A 20,178-nucleotide genomic window follows, 5' to 3' on the forward strand; every position below is an offset into this window, starting at 1 on the left:
CCGTGCCTTCGATGACATCTTGTCATCGTCGCATTGCTCGCTTTTATCTTTTGAGGAGGATCATCTTCAAGTAGTAGTGATGACCAGGCCAAGCGGAGCCCCTCTCCCCTTTCCATCGACTCGCTTCTCCTTCTCCTCCTGAACCCATGTTGCACTGAGCTGAGGCCAACGGATAAGCTAAGCGACAAGCAGATCTGCCCTCAGGCGCTAATGCACAGTGAAGCCATCGTAAATTCCTCACCCCCATGCATTCCTTACCCGTTGCTATTCTGCTGTCCATTCATTAGTTTGCAACTTTTCCATCCATGGCGAGGTGCATCGCTATCGGACGGGGCAGTGTTCTGAAAGAGATATCCCACATGGCTTTAGTCGCTCTGTGGCGCTGAGACATCAGATGCTGAAGTTTTCTTTCCGGAGAGTTCACCGAGGCGAAGTTGTGGTGTCTGCTTTGGGATGGGAGGGGTCGGATGACTCTCCTTTTTCAGGTACGGTAAATTCGGGTAATACTCGACTTTCCAGGTACAGTCAGGTACAGACCCACGTCTTGTAAAGAAAAGCCAGGTACAGGCACCATCGGCATCGACTTTTTTTTACTTCAGGAACCATCAACGGGCTGTCGAATGCGGCTTCGCTTGACGGAAGGTTGCAGGTTAGAGACTCGACTTGACCGGATATGGATGGTGAAGAGAGGACAAACCATGGTTGAAGCACAGAAGGCTTTGAGGCGGAGGGTTAGATGTTGATGGTATTGCCGTTCTTTCGCCTGAAGGGGTCGCCGCTGTGGATGATTTCTTGATATTTCAAGCCGGCGTGGTAACCGGCAGCTTTTGGCTCAGGTACAAGCTTGCAAAGCGGATTCGATTATGGAGACGTTTTGTTGGGTCTTCCCCTGATAACGATCGATAAGTGAGAAAAGAAACTACGTTAAGGAACCGATGGACCGAACGAAGGCTGAAGCCGATGAGACAGAGAACGATCTCTTCCTTTAGCAGCTTGCTCTGGCTTGTTCCAGCTGGATCTCATTCGCTCCGCGCTCTGTTTGGCTTGCTTGCCATGAAGGAAGCGCTGGGTTCCAGTGGACTGCGCCATCTGGATGCGTGATGGCGGAGACAAGAAAATTGAGGAGTCAATTTCCTCCACGTGCACTGCAGAGCAAGGCCGTGCGGAAGTGGTTCGTGTCGTATCTTTAGCTTTTGATGCCATCGTCATATCGATTAGATGAATTGGACGTGAGGTTGCACGAATGCGGAGTAGCGGGTACATGCCTTGGGTTGGCTCGATGCCTTTTCGAGCAATACAAGACGAGGAAATATAAGTTCGGCAGTATTGCACGCACCCTACCTAATGCTATGCTGTGGGACCACAGAAGGCTGTTATCAATCTGCAGATTGATGTGCGCCTACTGTAATCGATCACTGGATTATTATTGCTGTGTGGCAAGAAACACAGGTGTGGCACTTGTTGGGGATGAGATAGGGGCAGAGATACTTCTGCCGCCTCCGCCTCTGGGATGGTGACAGAAGAATGCAGGTCGAAACAAAGATGAGATGAAGGACCTCGATCGCCACCGTCACATCCCGTACGGTACGGTAGTATTGAAGTACCGAAAGTAAAGTACGGAAGTACCATACCAGAATAGAAATGCGAACAGAACATCCGCCAAAACATGAATCATCCGGTGCTGACAAGTTCGAAGCACCAGCCTCACTCACCCAGCCCTCGGCCCTCGATCTCTCAAGTCCGTTATTATTATTATTATTATTATTATTATTATTATTATTATTATTATTATTATTATTATTATTATTATTATTATTATTATTATTATTATTCCGATCAATGGTGCAGGAAGTGGTTAAGGTAGGTAGCGAGGGTAATTAGTAATGTAGACGGCGGCGGCAGCCAATCTGCAGGCAGGCCCAGGGCCCAGGGCCCAAGGCCCCTCCACACTTTGTGCCCCTGTTGCCCCTGTTGCCGTCCTCCGTCCTTTTTGGCCCTCCCCTCCTCCCCTGCCATGTCTGTCCATGTCTGTCCATGTCTGTCCGGCCCTTGTCCTGCCCTGACTGCACACTTCATGTTTCGAAATCTGGAAGTCAAGGCAAGGCAAGGCACGGCAAGGCAAGGCCCAGCAAGTGAAGTCAAAGACTCAAAAGTCGGATCTGATCTGAAGGCTCAAGGCTCAAGGCACGTCCTTTCCCGCCAAGCCGCTTCTCTTTCAGACTTGCAGCGCTGCACTGCACTGCACTCCACTGCACTGCACTGCTCTGCTCTGCACCTCCATCTCTTCCTCTCCGCCGCCATCCTCTGTTCTCTCCCGTCTTGTTCTGCTTGTCATCCACTCCCGTCCCCTCCTTTTCTCCTCTTCCAGAAAGAGGCCACTCCAGTACAGACAACTAATAATCCATCAATCAATCAATCATTCAATCAATCAATCAATCAATCAATCAATCAATCAATCAATCAATCGCTCGATTAAGCCTGCCCTCGGCCATTTCAGCCCAGCCCAGCCCAGCACCAAGATCAGGCCAACTTTGTCACCCCCCCCCCCCCCCCCCCCCCCCCGACCACATCCCACATCCATATCCACACCCATATCCACATCCACATCCCAACCCAGACCCCCAGCCTAATCAAGAGCCGAAGCTCCCCTGGGTGTGCTGCCTCAACTCACCCACCCACTCACTCCTCTTGAAGTCTTCACTCCTTCACTCTCTCAACACTACCCAGGACCCAGGACCCAGGACCCAGGACCCAGGACCCAACTGTTGTGTTGCGCAAAGCTCGTCGTTCATTTTCCTACTCAGGCCGCTCAACCGTCGTTGATTGATTGCAGTTCATGCCAGAGGCCCCGACCTGCATAATCAATCATTCTCCGATCAGAAACATTCACATTCGGACCTCTTTGCGACGATCGCGCCAGTCTTTGAACAGCGTTCAACGCCACAAACACCTCTACAACGTGTCCCGAGTCTCGAATCGAAGGGGTAATAACCTATTCTGTGTTCCTATCCGACTCCAATCGAAATCGCTGGTCGACGTCCAGACGCAAGCCGTCTGCATTAAAAGCATCGCATCCCCTCTCTCAGTTCACCGCCGCACGATAATACCCCTCTGCCACCTTTTGCATCCGTTGAAGCTTTCGAATAATTCTCGAGCGTCCCAATTACCGTAATACCAATTCCCTAGCGCTCCCGGTCACCGTTGACAGATTTCTCATTCTTTGTTCCCTGGGCGAGACAAATACTTCGGACATCTGCGAAACTTGACCTGACGCCTGAACATCCTGAAACTTTGGGGACAATTGCATAACTCGACCACCTTCGCACTCGGTGAGTGCAAATAATGAGCGTCATGCTTCAGACCCCATCGCGGGCGTCAACAGCGTCCTCCTCTTCCTTCCAACCAGTATCACGCCAGAACACAATGTCTTCTCACGATGGAGGGCGGTCTGTCCGACAGTCGAAACGGTATTCTATGACCACGCTGTATATGTCGATGTCTGCGAATGAGAAGGATTTGGAGATTGAAGATGACTTAGCCAAAGGTAGGCTGCAGTTGTGGCAGAGAGTGGGATGAAAAAGTGCTAATTATTTCCAGCCCAGAAGATTCTCCGCGACCTCAAATCCAAGATCTCGTCCCAGTCAAAGAAGAATTTCGTGTTAGAAAAGGATGTCAGATACCTAGATTCAAGGATTGCGCTCTTGATCCAAAATCGAATGGCTCTGGAAGAGGTAAGAAAATAAGGCTCCAACCGGGGGATCAAGACTGACAATTCGCAGCAAAACGAGGTTGCAAGCCATCTTGAAGATGCAGCTGATCTGCAGGAAGGTTTCTTTCCAAACGACGAGAAGACGCAGAAATATGGCAATCTGCTGTTCCTTTTACAATCTGAGCCTCGACACATCGCACATCTCTGCCGCCTGGTCACAATGGCTGAGATTGACTCACTCCTACAAACAGTTATGTTTACGATTTACGGAAATCAATACGAGAGCCGCGAAGAGCACCTTCTTTTGACTATGTTTCAGGTACATACTGCCCATGCTGAGTATGTTTTCTCTGCTAATCTGTATCAAGTCTGTGTTGACCTATCAATTCGATAATACCCCCGAATACTCCTCCCTTCTGCGAGCAAATACTCCTGTATCGCGAATGATGACCACCTATACCCGACGTGGACCTGGACAGAGCTACCTCAAGACCGTGCTGGCTGACCGAATCAATGGACTTATCGAATTGAAGGACCTGGACCTCGAGATCAACCCGCTGAAGGTATATGAGCGAATGATTGAGCAGATTGAAGAGGACACCGGCAGCTTACCAGCATCCCTGCCGAGAGGAGTGACCGCCGAACAAGCGGCTGAAAATGCACAAGTGCAGGCGATCATTGAACCGAGATTGACGATGCTGATGGAAATCGCGAATGGCTTTCTCACGACAATCATCGATGGACTAGAAGAAACACCTTATGGAATCAGATGGATCTGCAAGCAGATCAGGAGTTTGACCAAGCGAAAGTATCCAGATGCCAACGACCAGGTTATCTGTACTCTTATCGGTGGATTCTTCTTCCTTCGGTTCATCAATCCTGCCATCGTCACACCCAAATCATACATGCTCATCGATGGAACTCCAGCAGAGAAGCCAAGACGAACGCTGACTTTGATTGCCAAGATGCTCCAAAATCTTGCTAACAAACCTTCCTACGCAAAAGAGCCATATATGGCTAAGCTTCAACCATTCATCCAACAGAACAAGGAGCGAGTGAACAAGTTTATGCTTGATCTTTGCGAAGTCCAGGACTTCTACGAGAGTTTGGAAATGGACAATTATGTTGCACTGTCAAAGAAGGACTTGGAGCTTTCCATCACTCTCAACGAAGTCTATGCAACTCACGCCTTACTGGAGAAACACAGTGCTGAGCTGAACAAGGATGAGAATTCTCACTTGGCCGTAATTCTTAACGACCTCGGACAAGCGCCCGCACAATTGCCCCGCAAAGAAAACAGAGCCATCAACTTACCACTTTTCAGCAAGTGGGAAACAGCAATCGACGATCTGACAGCTGCTCTGGACATTACCCAAGAAGAAGTATATTTTATGGAGGCCAAGTCAACATTTGTCCAGATCATGCGTTCAATACCAACCAACAGTGCGGTAGCACGGAGACCATTGCGCCTCGAAAGAGTTGCAGATGCCGCAGCTACATCCAGAAATGACGCAGTGATGGTACGGAAGGGTATCCGTGCAATGGAGCTCCTGAGTCAACTGCAAGAACTGCAGGTGATTGACAAATCCGATCAATTCAGTCTCCTCCGGGACGAGGTAGAGCAAGAGCTCCAGCATCTCGGCTCGCTTAAAGATGGTGTTGTTGTGGAGACACAGAAGCTCGAGGAGGTATTCAAGACCATCCGTGATCACAACACCTATCTTGTTGGTCAACTTGAGACGTACAAGAGCTACCTTCACAACGTCCGAAGCCAGAGTGAAGGTACAAGGAGAAAACAACAAAAGCATCAAGTACTTGGCCCATACAAATTCACCCACCAGGCTTTAGAAAAGGAGGGCGTCATCCAGAAGAGTAATGTGCCAGATAACCGAAGAGCGAACATCTACTTCAACTTTACGAGTCCTTTGCCGGGGACGTTTGTCATCTCGCTTCACTACAAAGGTATGTTTTGTCGACATCATTGAATGTCAGAGCAACCAACTAATAATCAACAGGCCGCCAACGTGGACTTCTAGAGCTTGATCTCAAGCTCGACGATCTACTGGAAATGCAGAAGGACAACCAGGAAGATCTCGATCTCGAATACGTCCAGTTCAATGTGCCGAAGGTTTTGGCACTCCTCAACAAGCGTTTCGCGAGAAAGAAGGGATGGTAGTTGATCTCCGTCTCGTGTCTGATTCGAGCCAAAGAGGTTCCTATACTTCTGGAGGCTGTACGATTGTTAGGTATAGGGTTAAGCGATGATGTTAATTTGATGATGGATGCAAAGGAGTGCACGGTGGTGTATGATGGATGGGCCGGCCGGACGGAATGGCTGGACCCGGCGGAATGGATTGGACGATATGGCTTGACTAGGCTGGAATTTTTGGGACCGGAGGAGGAGTTACGTTGAACTTTGGCTTTGGCTTTTGTCTGTTTACCTATGATATCCGGCGGACTTTGGCTGGTTCGGTTGTTCTATTCTACTACTATGTTTTATTATAGCTGGGTGATGGGGAGGCGATGCAATGCTACGTGGACCAATGGACGCCTGAAAGTCAGGCAGGGAGGCAGGCACGCAGGCAGCTGGACGAGGGCGTACTTGACTGATCTGATCTGATTTGATTTGATTTGATTGATAAACGATCGAATGAAATTGCGCATGAAAGGAGCACACTTATCTACTACTTTTCTGCGTCCATCTTGACTCTGGGATTCCTTGGTCTCTTGCTCAGTATTATCTGTCACAACGACTCAACACTTCCTTCCCTACCCGTGATTTCCGAGTCCTGGCGTCTGGTCTACCTATCTGCTGATTTTTGAATTGTACACTTGAAACATGAAACTTCAATAAATTCGAGTTTGAATGTGATAGATAGATATATTTCTATCCCGTTGCGTCGTGTCTAGCCGTACTCGTGGTTTACGGGGGTTTCGGTGTTTACCTTAGAGCTTTGAAGGAGGAGAAAATGTTTGCTTTTGCGGTAAAAATTGATGAGAGAGATGGATGGATGGATGAAGAATGCCCTTTGAAGGAGAATAACTTACAATGGCGGCTCGGCAATTTTGTGGTTTGAGGATATTTTAAAAGTGGTGAAGCCAAGGGCCGGGATGAGAGGAGAAGGAATGGATGGGATGGGAGGATGGACCGCATGGATGGAATTGTGGGGAGCTGGATTGAGTTGAGGGGAGTTGAAGTGAGGATCATTGTTTTGTTAGCCAGGCTAGGGAGGGAGGCTAGCTAAGCGAAATCCTGACTGCCTACCTCCTACCTACCTACTTCGATTAATTTTTTCTCAGATGATGATGATGCTTGAGGCTCGTTTGCATTAGTTTGTCAGCCTATAGAAGCGCATTCCACATCTTCAGTAAGGCGGTACATCAAAATTCTTTATCCCAGGGAGAAAGAAGAAAAATATTCTAACAGATGAAGCATTAGTTTGCTAAATCGAGCAATTTATGGTCTAGTACAGCACACCCAGTTGGCATACATACATGCTATAGAGAAATGTCCAAATCGCTAGCCTGTAATGCAAGGACAACATGAGTCATCCCCTTTGGGAACTGGGGAGTTCCCAGACGTCTTTTCAATGTCCACTGCGCCGCCTCGGTAGTGCTAGGCTGGGCTGAGCTGTGTCTTTCCACTCCAGCTGAGGACATTCGTATTCGTTCACTCGGCCATGGGTGTAGGTCGCAGGATTCCTATCCTATAGATTCTGGGCGCATTGTCTTTCCTCTCTTCATAATTGCGACTTGGCATGTGCTCACTCGCTTCTTGCATCTGCTCAATTGTAGAGGCCTCAGCACACTCGGTCAATTGTGAAAGCGGACAATGCGAAAGAATCCGTCTACCCACCCAGGACATGCAATCTCCAACAATCTTCTCACTTCCACACCTTTCAGGTAAGTTTCTCGATACCAAGAATTTCGATCCAAACCATATCAAGTGAGTTCAAACTCTCTCTCCTCAAACATCCCCACCCCCTCCCCATTCATAAACCCATGCACATACGCCTCACACATGACCTTGAACTTGCCCTTGTCCAGGGGATCATGTCTCAGTACCGCAAGTCTCGAGCATCCATAGAACGCCGCAAGGACATCGCCTTCTCTACAAAAGGGATAGCATTGTCCGAAGACTGGTCCGCTCGGAAGGTTCTCCAATTTCGCGCTGGGGGAGAGCGAGGTGGATTTTAAGGAGAAGACAGCGGCGAATGGTGCGATCATGAGGATTTTGGCGGCACTTTCGTCATTAAGAGGCGAGGTTTCGGAGAGGGCGGCTGTGCAGTTCTCGATGAATGTTGAGGGGTCAACTTTACTGCAGTTAAGCTTGTCGACCGCTGTAAGGGTTTCGTAAAGACTTTGTAGACGTTCTGCTGTTGATTTTTGTGAGGTGGCTGGAAGTGCTGGATTTGGAGGCGTGAAGGCGTCTGGCGCTGAATTTGCGAAAACTGCCATGTTTCGCACTTGGATGTTACTGGCTGGAGTGTAGTCTGTATCGTTGTGTTGAAGATTGATGTTGATTTTAGCGATGCTTCCGAGGAGGAGCCCTCTGCAGCTGATTACTTTTCGGTTCGAGGTGGCAGATATGCTGGGAGATTTGGTACCGGTTGGGTGCCAAGAGAAGTTTAGCATGCCAATTGTGGGTGCAGAGTTTAGGCATCGTAAGTCAGGTACCCAGGATGGTAACGATGATTGTGAGTGCTGACTCTTGGTACATTCGCAGGAATATCTGTGAGGATTGAAAATGAGTTCGAGGTCTTGGTCCTTCAATATGATCTGCCGAATTGCTTGTTGATATACTGTATCTGCATCCAGTGTGTAATCGACCTCGATTCCATAATCCGTCTTTTCGCTGATACCCAAGATGCCGTATATCTTATCTCGTGGATCACTGCATTTCTGTTTCGTGAACCTAATCAAGACCTCTCCCAACCGAGGCCGGCTGAAGCTCGCGTGCTTGAAATGGATAATTCGACAGTGCGATGTCTCCCTATCGATGGGCGTCCACTCGCTCATACTGATCGCTGCTAGAGATTCGGCTTTAGCATGAGCAAAGAAGGTAAATTGAGAAACGTCTATCACTCTTAAGCCGACGTGGATGAGAGCTTGGCGAGCAAGAAGGTATTCTTGTGCGATCCATACGCGCTCCCAGTATGGTCTCTTGCACAAGAGTGGCAACGGTGCCCAGCTAGTCTGTAAGTAGTTTTCCCGAAGCATTCTGTGAACTTCTGCGGGAGCAGCATCACTGGTGCCGAAGTTATCGGAGAAGTCCCGTACCATCTTGGCGAGGAGTCCAATTTCTGGGATTTCTAGCCCTGTCCATGCGTGAACAGATTGGGCATTTCTGTATAGAAGACCCATCATTTGCACCTGTTCGTTTCTCTCTAATACATCCAGTTGGTTTATGCACAAAGCATCTATCCCTACAGATTTTACTAGATCAGTACTGCTGGATGGAATGTGAAGTTCTTGCGTGAAGCTTTAGAGCTCCTTCTGTAGTATGCAGAAAGTCACCACACTTACAAATCGGGGTCTCATAAGTAAAGTGCGTCTGATTCTCCCTATCCATCCTTTCTCCAAACTCTCCCACTTCCGCATCTGGATGCTGCTTGAACCAATTCGCACTCCTCCTCAAATGCCACAGCGCAACCCACAGATTCGGCGTGACTTCCACAGCCTGGCCATCCAGAAAGATGAACCCACTAATCAACACCTTTTTCTTCCTCTTCACATCATCCGGATCCTCAAAGCTTTGCCCAAGACTCTCATCATCCCACGTATAGCTTAGCGCATGATACGTAGGTTTGTCGTCAAGCGAGACATGGCTTAGGACGCAGCTGATGGGGTCAGGACCGAGGAGGAGAGATCCTGGCTGTTCGGGCAGGATACGAAGAAGGCGAATTTCTCGAGTCGAAGGAGACAGAGGGCGGTATATGTCTATTTTGGCGAGTTGAGTTTTGGATTTCTGGGACGAGACGGATGAGGCTTTGCTGGTTGTTGGGACGGACCGCGTTGGTGAGAGTCGTCGTCCGAAGCGAAGTTTGCGGAGCCGGGAAGTGATATTTGAGTCCGTCATGACTGAGTCTGGCGCGTTGGGTGTGAAAGTGAGGTTTGGACTGTAAAATAAAGATTGAGAAGAGGGGCAAGGAGGGGGAGGTTGGCGGTCCTGCAGACCCTGGTCATGTGGCGACACGTGATGATGCTGTGTGACCGTCCATTGGGCAATGCGGATTTGCTTTGGTTGGCTGATGGTAGAACGATATAGCTTGATATGCAATAGTTGTAAGCCCATTGTCTGGGCGAGCGAATGTGCGGCATATTGGATCAACTACAGCATTGGATAGTGACTCCTGACCTGCGCCAGAAGCTGGCCAATCTTGCATAGCAGAACTCCTGGCAAGCTCAGCATGTGAATTTGTCTACAAGGTGAATAGAGCTAAAAAGTATTTAGCTAGAACATGTATAAAATTCAAGGTTCGTGGCATGTCAGTGATAAGGAAATGCAAAAAGTCCAACTCTCCTACATTTCCTCCATCATTTTTCTTCTTCATCCACCTGCTCCAACTCCTACTCAAGGTCCTCTTCTTCATCGAACTGACTATGGATCTCTCCACCCATGATCAGCTCTCTGACGTTTTTCCTAGCGCTCCAGACGATATTCTCTGTGGTTCCTACTTCTCTGAGCTCTCCTTTCTCACCACCGCCAACAAGCTGGATGTCCGCGTCCCCACTAACATGACCTTTCGACTTGTGATGAACGAATACCGGCGGGGTAACGCTATAACACCTCATACCTAATCTTTCTTCCTCTCTTCCCCATCTGCAAAGACCTGCCAAAGCGTTGTCGAAAGGTCCTACCAAATGATCGACACTTAGATCAAGAAGCACCTTCCTCGCCCCTGTAAGGCTCAACGCATAAGCAAATGTGCAGATGGGACCTCCTGTGACGTGAATCCAGCGTGTATGTGGACTTTCCGTAAAATTTTGGAATCCGTGTGTGTGAGAAGGCGGTGGAACTGTTGGGTCCTCGTGGATAACGTACTTCGTTGTGAGGGAGATGTACTCGGGGGAATCTGGTGCTTTAGAAGTATTTCCCTCAAGTTGTTCTGGGAAGACTTCGCCACAGTGTCCGAGCCATATCAGGTCCCAATCATTACCATATGGGGAATTGGACGAGCTAGTGGAGCCTTGCAGAGTTCGCGTTCCATCTGCAATGAGCTGCAATTGTGATTTGAGGCGCACGTCCCAGTCCATGTCATCCTCCAAAATAAGGGCGGTAGAAATACCTTGCTCAACCACGCTCCGAACTAGTTAGCAGGAAATCATGGTTTAGACGAGTGTCCTTACGTTCTGACCGCATTCATATGTCCCCGCCAAGATCCCAGATTGTTTTCCCACAACTTCACGCGGTCAACACCAAACGGGAGGGCTTTATCCGCCACACTTTCTCCGCGCACTCCCTCAATCCACTGAATCTTGAAACCAGTCAAACTACTGATGAGCGTCAGAGCATCTCTCTTGTCGCTCCGCTCCGAGAGTCCTACAGCAAAGACCCTCTCGAAGCCCAAAGTCTCGTTGATGGCAGGGTCAGTCTCCGCAGCTGGAGACATGGTCTTGGTATACGAGCTGACAATTTGTGCTGGATATCCTCGTAGAGACTGTGGCTTGGGAGTGTAGATGAGGAATAAGACGAGTAGGCTGGTTAAAAGACCCACGCCGATTGGCAAAGTGCGCGGCTGAAGTATTGTATTTGAATTTGGCGCTGAAAAAGAGAATGGAGAAGACGGTGGACTTGTGAAAATTGTTTGACCGTGCAGGAATGGCTTTGCAAAACAAAATCGTCATGTGGAAGGAGAGAGAACATTGGGGCCCCGAGAAGGTGTTGATGACTATCACACTAGCGTGACTGCCCTTACCATCACGCTTTTCTGGTCGCGATTTCTTCCCAAAAGGTAACGAAAATAGCGAAACCAAAATGGAAGTGACGCATTGAAATATGTAACGGTCCTTATAGGTACCATCCCGAACACTGAACTGCTGATTCAGTTTGGACAAAGTCCACTACACTATTCTCGCTGTGATAAATTCAATAGAAAGAACAATGGTAATGCTCGTGACCTCCCAACGCCATACAAATGCCCCCACCATATCTCATCTTGGTGTTGACGCCGAAAGCGCCGTCCAAATGACTACATTCCATCGCTATGCATATCAAGACATGAGATCGTCCTTGTCCATCCAAAATAACGCCATAGATCCATGCCACTACGAAAAAAAATGCACAGTCTGCACTATTGACCCACGCCGGGTGAGTACTTGTACTTCTGAGTATAAACCGCAAACATTTCCTCCGCGTAGTCGTCCAAGTTGATGACTTTGAATTTGGATTCCCAGCGTTTCAAAAACTCTTTCCGTCGATATTCGTAGCTCAGGCCTTGCGACCAAGCAACGACCTCCACCTGCCAACCCTTCCTCAGAGCCCGCTCGACATTTGTCAGGAAACCACCGGAGTATTCTGCTTCAGCAGCATCGCCACTGGCAAGAACAATAGTAGAGGGGCTTTCGGTATCCACCAAAGTCTCCAAGATCTTCATTTGCAGGATTTCGTCCACCGCTTGTTCTTGCATGGCGAGCCGGATGGAGGCCGACTCTGATGCACTTGAATATCCAGATGTAACGTAGCCAGAGCCAGTTCCGTGCTTTTTCTTCATCGGCGTGAGTTGCTGAGGCTTGGAAACTCGTTCAAGAATATTCATCTCATAGTTGCATTTTTCAGCATCATCAATGTGAATTGGTTTTTTGAAGGTTTGGTTGTATAAGCTGCTAATTGTTGAGCCGACGACCACACGTCTAGCCACTTTTCGACCTCTTTCGAGTATGATGGCTAAAGAGTGAAAAGCAAAAGGCGGCTGCTTGATGCGCGCTACTAATGGGATGTTCCGGTTAAATTTCAGCCTGTTGAAGAAACCAATGATGATATTCGACAAGTCAACAAAGACATGAATTCCCTTCGGGTAAGTGGTCCCCAATCGAGACAGTGCCTTGGAGATCCTGGTCTCTGCCGAGAATTGTTCAGCAAGCTTTCTGATGAGTCTAAGTTTTTGTTCCTTTGCTGTAAGCGTCAAGGCTGGCTGAACAATTGATGGATCTAGAAATACATTGGGTATTGGAGGCGGAATTGGATCGAAAAGTCTCACAGATGCTGGAATGAGAATTGGCCTGTGGGGCGAAAAGATAGCCTGACGTTGCGAAGTGGATGGCTTGGATGGATTGAAGTCAGACCCTGCTTCATCATTCTCGGTATCGGTCTCTTGGTCGCTGATATCAGAATCTACCAGTAGGAATGAAACCCCAAAAGCAGTGTCGGACTCGTCCGTTTTTGCTTTGATATAAGCGCGTTCCTCTTTCAAGGCAGCTCGTACAGGGATCTGGTCGTGCCAACGAACTCCTTTCACTTTGAGATCGGATACCGTCTCATCTTGTAGCCCATTGTCGTCAATTCCAGAAGTGGGTGGCGTTGACTGGCTGAAAGGATGAGACGTCGTCGAGGAGGAGGAACCGGTCGAAAGTCTGCGCACTTCAGGCGGGGGTAAGCCAATTGGCTTTCCACAGAATAAAAACAGGCGATCGAAGTCTCCTAGATTCTTTGGAACGTTTACTTTCGGATTGTAGAGAGAGGGGTCGGGAACACCGAGGGGCGGGGCGGCGGTTGATGATTCTGAGCTCGAACCAAAAGCACGATTGAATTTGCGAGCGAGCCGGAAGTTCCACAAGCCATCGTCTTGACTATCCGAGTCTGAGTCCATGCTATGAGTTCGAGTCTGAAATTGAATAGGGAGTGCAGGTGGTTTGGAGAATAATAAGTTCGATTCTGTCACAACGGCAGCTTAGCTCTCTAGTCTCTGCATGCTGGTCTGGAGAAGCTACATACAATGTGGTGGTAGCGATCTGCCGAGAATGGATAATTGCTGTGTTCATGTTTGATTTAGATCGAAGGCTGTATAGTTCTTGAGAGTGATATCTAGTTTGGTGTTTTGAGAGAGTCAGACCTCAAACAATGACGAGGACGAGTCCAGTCTATGGTGGCGGCCGAGGCTAGCCTAACCTATACCTGGGCTAGCGCATTCTTTGAGTCATTACCTGCCACGCTCTCTTCCCATAACTTATCATTTCATTTCATTCACTCAACATACTCCTCCTCATGGACTAGAAATATCCATCTTGCCTTATCACCCAGACTTCCTCAGAAATACTATGATTGAGGCGGATGAAACACAAGAAGAAAACCATCTTCTTAGCCATGAAGTACCTCAAACTGGTCGTAGGCACACCACCTCTGCGCTCGATTTTATCTTCAAAGAAGTCAAACGTGATTCTAGAGGTTGTGGAATTATTAAAAGCATACTCTTGGATGGAAAAGATCGTCATTTCAACGCTAGCAAGTACACAAGCCCGATCCGTTCGTTCTGAGGGCTCTGCCATTGACGTGAACGCCAGGGACGGTTCGTCGTTTCGGATGATGAAATTGACTTAATCTATTGTCCTCATTAGAGCAATGTGATAGTCCTCCATATTGCTGTAAGTACTTACAATGCGTTGTATGGATTCCACAGAATCGTATTTCCCACAACCTTCGCCAGTATTTTAAGGTGTCGGTCACTTCAATCTCTGAAGTATCGCGTCGCTCAAGAATCATAGTAGCTCGTACAGCTTCGGAAGAGGCCATGCCTTATTCTGTAGGGGGACCTATTCACGGTGTCTTTTTAACATCATTGGGATGGAAAGAAAGCGAGAAAGAATGACCAGCACGGAACGAGAAACTCGTTGTATTATGCGCGTGGCCGAAAAAGCAAATTCCCCTTTCGCTGACTTCCTTACCGAGAGAGGATTGGCCATCCGCTTGCTCCACTGAAATAGAATATACTTAGTAGTGGCTTCTGTCAACGATATTATTTTCTTGCAGGCATGCATGTGTCCGGATTATGAGCGGCATTCTCTTTGTTGGCATTGTAAGCTTTTCCAGAAGCGGACAGCTAATTCCTGCACACACATAGACACATGCTCCCAATAGCTACTCAGCACACTGGACAGTCTTGCATTCTTTGTCTCAATATTTCCAACTTCATTTCTAAGTATAGGGCGCTGCAGCATTATACTTATTGCGGGATGTGTATCTACAAATTCCCGTTCCTGTGTTCATACCAGATTAGTATATGGCTACATTTATCGATCATCTCATAGGGCTTTGAATTGCAGCCATCGTCGTCTCTGGGCGAACTCCAAAGCCTCACAAAAATCGACATGCCGCCAGCGATCCTAAGTAACTGTTCTGAGGGTTCTGAAGGGATTATCGCTAACATCGACTAGCACACGATCAGCATGGCATGCAGCTCAAAGAGACCATCAGTGGCTTGCAATACTGTGGACTTCAACTCGCTCCTCGGTATACTTGCGGGGTCGAGGATCGCGATATAATATTGGGCGAGGATGATTCTGGCTCAGGTGGATACTCACGAAGGACGCTGCATTCTCGGTCGACACAAGCTCCACTCGTGGCTCTTGAAGGTGGGCCAGCGGAAGCTCCGCACCATAGCGAATCATTGCCTGTTTCAAATATGACTGCATTGAAATACCGTTGCAATTCTATGCCGGAACGACGAGGTGCAGCCCCGGCCGGTCCTGTGAATGATAAACAAGATACGAGCGACTCATCTGAGCTGTCTGATATCTCCGGACTGTCAGAATATGAAGAAGAGGAGGACATACTCACGATGCCAAATGCGCGGAAGGAAGAAGTCGCTCGAGATTGTGAACACAGAATAAACGCTGACCGGGCCCCATGCTTTCAATCACCCAAATCTGAACATTCACCATCGATCAAGCCAAAGTGTAAACAGGACGGTTTCATTCCTCCGGTATCGCCCTCTACAGAGCAATTTGCTGTCAAGCATCTGCTTCAATACCACACTCGCATTCGAACGAAGATTCGGAGCCGGCAATCTCCTGCCTCCTTTATTTCACCTAATGACGATGACTTCACCGAGTTTGAGCTTTCCGAATTTTCGATATATCTTCCCGATAATAAGTTTCAGCCGTTCTCAATGAAAGGTTTGCAGCACTTAGGGACAAGATCCAGCAATATCATATATATGTTTGATGGAATACTTAGTTTGGGCGCAGCACGCTATTACGTTCAAGACATTCCATTCACTGTACGATCTATTGGGAATTATGGAGAGGACCTCCACGAAGTTGGATCCCAAATCTGGATTGAGTCCGAAATGAATACCGGCACCAACATTTTTTATCGTTTGGGACATCCTTCAGCTGAATATGCCCGGTTTCACGACGAGTTTCTCTGGCTAGCAGACTTTGCGAAACACTTCGTGGACTACCTTGAGGCCTCGGAGCGCCCAGTATCATTGCACAGATTTCGAGCAGATTTCTATCAATGGTTGAGGGAAACGCATTCAATGTCGTCAGCATTCCAAGCTTGGTACAGGAAGTACAACAAAGAAGACTTCCGATGTCAAGTTTCTGTTAACATCGCCTTCCTTTTCTCCGAGAGTATTGGGATCAACCAAGAACTCAAAGCCCACCCTGTTTGGAGCGAGTGCATGTCACGAGAAGCTGTTCCATTACAAGAACTCGAAGAAGAGCAAACCATTGTTACTGAATATGTTTACGAGTGCTTTAAGGATATACGATTTGGGCAATACTTGAAACTTCTGCCTTCAAGATCAGGTCAATCAACGCATGGCTACTCACCTATGCAAGTTATTAATTCGTCCTCAGCAGGGTCCGAACAGACGGCCTTGAAGAACGTGTGTCTAACGGGAGTGCCAATCCGGAACCGGTCTGTGGCAGAGGGATTTTCTGTGGAGAGATCTAACAGTCTTCCAGTGGCGAGGAAGCAATTAATCCAGGATATTAAGGTAGGGGACGTTATTTCTGTTGTCAAAGATGGTAGTCAGTCTGTCTGGAAAGATGAGGTCAGCCGATGGAAAGTCGCGGATGATTGTTGGTATGTCTATATCCAGAAGGTGTATCACACGAGAGATAGCGAAACGACTTACGATGCTATTTGGCTTTATAGACCATCTGATACTTCTTGCGCCAAAATGAAGTATCCATATCCTAAAGAGCTATTCATGTCTGACAATTGCACCTGTTTCAGAACAAGGATTTCTGAAGCTGAAGTACTAAGGATTGCTACCGTAAAGTGGCATGGGGAGCCATCAGATTCGGATTCAAGCCATTTTATCCGCCAAACATATCTTCAAAATGAGAGGTTCGTTACGTTTAAAGAGGAGCACAGAACGTGTGAACATCTCCGAGTTCAGTCGAACACGTCTACCAACGATACACAGTCCAGGTATCCGATAGGAAGTACTGTTCTTGTTCCACCACGTTACAGATCCAAACACGAACTGGAACCTTTTGAAATCGACAACTACATCACCGAGGGTTTGAAGCAAGTTGCGATCCTCCGACGGCTGCTGAGGAGACAGGAAGTTGACAAAGCTGGTGAGAAGAATGAGCTGGTCTACACAGACGAGTTCGAGAAAGTACCAGCACATAAAATACAACGGACATGCCTTGTTCGCTTCTATAGTCAGTCTGATCTTATCAATCAGACGATACCGGTACCCTACAACAGAAAGGGGACTGGAAATGCCTTCTACATTATTACCCGCCTGGTCGAGATCAATGGCAAGAAGTCACTGAAGCCGATAGAGCTCATTCCAAAAGGCTTGATCCAAGGTTTCGATCCACTAGATCCTCCAGCGAGAAAGGTACTCAACGGACTAGATCTCTTTTGTGGGGGTGGCAACTTTGGACGCGGCCTAGAAGAGGGTGGTGCTGTACGCAATAGATGGGCCGTGGACATCGACAAGAACGCGATACATACATACAACGCCAATGTTGATGAGTCCAATCCCACTAAACTATTCTATGGTTCTGTAAATGACCTGCTTGCACAAGCAATGAGAGGCAATCCAAAGACCTCCGAACTTGTACCCCTTCCAGGCGATGTTGACTTCATCGCAGCAGGTAGTCCATGTCAAGGATTCAGCAGCTTGAATAGTGAACCGAACAATGAGAAAGGGTTGAAAAACCAATCCTTGATTGCCTCAGTGGCTGCGTATATTGATTTTTATCGTCCTAAATACGGCATTCTGGAGAACGTTCTCAGCATGGCCAAGGTAGGCCGCGGCCGTGACGAAGACGTCATGTCTCAACTGATTTGTGCTATTGTGGGAATGGGATACCAGGTCAAATTGAGCGTTCTTGATGCATGGAGCTTTGGCAGTCCTCAGTCTCGTGGCCGTTGTTTTTGACCTTCGCAGCCCCGGGCCTAACACCAATGGATTATCCAGAACTGTCGCATTCGCACCCTCCAAACGCCTTGTCCCGCGGCCTTGGCAAACTTGCGAATGGGCAGGCATTTGGTGTCAGGAGAAGCTGCCCGACTCCTTTTGAATGGGTTACCTTGGAGGAAAGCATGTCAGATCTTCCGGCTCTAGGTGATGGTGCTACGTATCAATGCATTCCATTTCCTGACCATGTTATGGCTGGAACTCTCACTGAGCAGTTGAGAGGCCGGATTGAAGCGATCCCCATGCGTCCTCGAGGAATGAACTTATACAAAACTTGGCACAGTAGTCAAACGCCGATGACTCCTGAGGAGAGAGAACGGTTTCCACCAATGTACAAGAAGGATGGAGCTATGCGAGGTGAGTCAACAAGCAACGGATCGCTCATTTCATGCCGTTCTGTCTCGAAGCGTGTCTAGGAACCAAAGCTAACATTCTCACTACTTAGCCATGTATAGGCCCCAATCTAGAGCGTATACACGCGTTGATCCGAAAGGTATATTCCCATGTATGACAGTGGCTGTAAGTCCAGGAGACATGATCATGGGTTCGGGAATTCATTGGGATGACCAGCGGATGTTCACCGCTGTGGAAGGACGCCGAATTCAAGGCGCCCCTGAACATGAGGTGTTTCTGGGGACTCCGATTGAGGTTTGGAAAATATTGGGAAATAGTGTCAACCGAAATGTGTCCCTAGCGTTAGGTCTTTCGCTTCGTGATGCATGGCTTACGAACGATCCTGCCCATTACCAAGAATCAGTCGCATCTAGAGCTGCTGCTCCAGCGTCCAACAAGAGAACTAGCTCCAAGACGGCAAATAAATCTCGGAAGGCTGTGTCATCAGAAACGATTCGCAGATCGACAGGCCGCGGTGTATGTACAAATGATCGCATACCGTCTCCCATTCGAGCGGTGGACCCCTCAGGTGACGAGAGGGGTCTCACAGACTGGACATGTAACTTCATGATTTCGCAAGACATCGTACCATATGTAAGCCAGGATACAACTCCAGAGTCATTTGCAAGTGCCAGCAAGGGTTCAGGCAGGGTAGAGAAAGCGCAAAGACCACTAAAGCGTCCGCACTCGTTTTTTCAGGAAACATCGATAATGCGGGATGGGAAAAGCAAGAAATCACCACGAGCATCAAAGACATCAATTTCACGTCAAAGAATCCACCAGGATGACTCCGTGGCTTCTTCTAGAACATTCGAGAATTGCACATCGAAAGATACGACTGTGACAATAAATCTACAGCGACTGGCAAGGAAAGGCTTGCGGCAGGTTGACACTGAAAACATTCCCGACGCTTCAAGCGACGGTGGTGCAGATAGTGACTTAGAAGTGCTGTTCACATCTGTGGTGACGAGATTCCGAACTCGAAATCCTGGGAAGCCAAAGAGACATCGAAGGATATTGTCTTCTACACAAAACCCCAAATGGCCTCCTGTTTTTATCAGTCTTGTCTCCGATGACGACGATCAATATGTTGCCTCTGAAATCCAATGTCGAGGTCAAGCTCCAGGTGGCACGAGGCAGCAACGAAACAATCTATATGTACCGGAGACTAAATCTCCTCCATATCCTCATTTTCATGATGATCGTGTCCAGGAGAACAGTGATCAGCGCTATCACTTTCCAAGTGCTAGACTAAATCATCTTCCTGTCTTAAGCAATACACCATCTTCCAATAGACCGATACCTACCCAACAGTCGCAGGTGTATCGTGGAAGCAACACCTGCTCGCGCAACTTGACTCATGCGTCCCAACTTTCATCCTCAAAAACACTTCCTGGACCCTTTCCAAATCTTTCAGCAGACTATGGACAGAACGAAGGACGTAATGAACAAGACGATCAGGCAGATTCGCGTCAAGAAAAACTCAGGAGTGAAGCCAATGTAGTGTCAATGGATGGCAGGGGAAAAGAAAGTGAAGAAGTCGAACGGGACGAGGGGGAGGGGAGGACAAGAGACGCCGTGAGTGAGGTTCCGACTCAGAAATATTTACCTGTGGATAATGGTGATTTTATGGCGTATTTCCAGACTAGTCGGTACATGGGTCAGAAGACTGGAGGGGGGAGGATGAGATAG

General features: G+C 48.1%; 7 protein-coding genes across 9 annotated transcripts; 3 read left to right on the forward strand and 4 right to left on the reverse strand.

The window, feature by feature from the left end:
• Positions 1–924: 924 nt before the first annotated feature.
• Positions 925–1,263, reverse strand: ONS95_014050 (uncharacterized protein; the record flags this gene model as incomplete). Its single annotated transcript, XM_058507700.1, has 1 exon — positions 925–1,263. One exon carries the CDS (start codon positions 1,261–1,263, stop codon positions 925–927), a length of 339 nt encoding a protein of 112 aa, XP_058356870.1.
• A 740-nt stretch (positions 1,264–2,003) lies between these two features.
• Positions 2,004–6,856, forward strand: GAP1_4 (glyceraldehyde-3-phosphate dehydrogenase 1). 3 transcript variants are annotated; one of them, XM_058507702.1, is made up of 5 exons: positions 2,004–3,544; positions 3,598–3,731; positions 3,780–4,028; positions 4,078–5,671; positions 5,725–6,856. In XM_058507702.1, exons 1-5 carry the CDS (start codon positions 3,343–3,345, stop codon positions 5,883–5,885), a joined length of 2,340 nt encoding a protein of 779 aa, XP_058356872.1. In that variant the 5' UTR covers positions 2,004–3,342; the 3' UTR covers positions 5,886–6,856. The 3 variants fall into 3 exon arrangements, with proteins under 3 accessions (XP_058356872.1, XP_058356873.1, XP_058356871.1); XM_058507703.1 differs by having other exon boundaries at positions 2,738–3,731; XM_058507701.1 differs by having other exon boundaries at positions 2,738–3,544; positions 3,598–4,028.
• On the reverse strand, positions 6,857–9,822 carry ONS95_014052 (uncharacterized protein). Its single transcript, XM_058507704.1, has 4 exons — positions 9,236–9,822; positions 7,566–9,135; positions 7,205–7,490; positions 6,857–7,129 (listed from the first exon to the last, which is right to left on the reverse strand). The coding sequence occupies exons 1-2, from the start codon at positions 9,786–9,788 to the stop codon at positions 7,652–7,654; spliced, it is 2,037 nt and encodes a 678-aa protein (XP_058356874.1). The 5' UTR covers positions 9,789–9,822; the 3' UTR covers positions 6,857–7,129; positions 7,205–7,490; positions 7,566–7,651.
• A 457-nt stretch (positions 9,823–10,279) lies between these two features.
• Positions 10,280–11,322, reverse strand: ONS95_014053 (uncharacterized protein; the record flags this gene model as incomplete). Its single annotated transcript, XM_058507705.1, has 2 exons — positions 10,280–11,012; positions 11,060–11,322. The coding sequence occupies 2 exons, from the start codon at positions 11,320–11,322 to the stop codon at positions 10,280–10,282; spliced, it is 996 nt and encodes a 331-aa protein (XP_058356875.1).
• Positions 11,323–12,003: 681 nt separating this feature from the next.
• Positions 12,004–13,518, reverse strand: ONS95_014054 (uncharacterized protein; the record flags this gene model as incomplete). The annotated part of the gene is made up of 1 exon (XM_058507706.1): positions 12,004–13,518. The coding sequence occupies one exon, from the start codon at positions 13,516–13,518 to the stop codon at positions 12,004–12,006; it is 1,515 nt and encodes a 504-aa protein (XP_058356876.1).
• Positions 13,519–15,013: 1,495 nt separating this feature from the next.
• Positions 15,014–18,054, forward strand: DIM-2_1 (DNA methyltransferase Dim-2; the record flags this gene model as incomplete). Its single annotated transcript, XM_058507707.1, has 2 exons — positions 15,014–15,032; positions 15,080–18,054. 2 exons carry the CDS (start codon positions 15,014–15,016, stop codon positions 18,052–18,054), a joined length of 2,994 nt encoding a protein of 997 aa, XP_058356877.1.
• A 26-nt stretch (positions 18,055–18,080) lies between these two features.
• On the forward strand, positions 18,081–20,178 carry DIM-2_2 (DNA methyltransferase Dim-2; the record flags this gene model as incomplete). Its single annotated transcript, XM_058507708.1, has 2 exons — positions 18,081–18,450; positions 18,539–20,178. 2 exons carry the CDS (start codon positions 18,081–18,083, stop codon positions 20,176–20,178), a joined length of 2,010 nt encoding a protein of 669 aa, XP_058356878.1.

The sequence above is a fragment of the Cadophora gregata genome, assembly GCF_030347475.1.
Source record: "Cadophora gregata isolate MNR1 chromosome Unknown scaffold_8, whole genome shotgun sequence".
In the NCBI taxonomy this organism is placed as follows: Eukaryota; Fungi; Ascomycota; class Leotiomycetes; order Helotiales; family Ploettnerulaceae; genus Cadophora; species Cadophora gregata.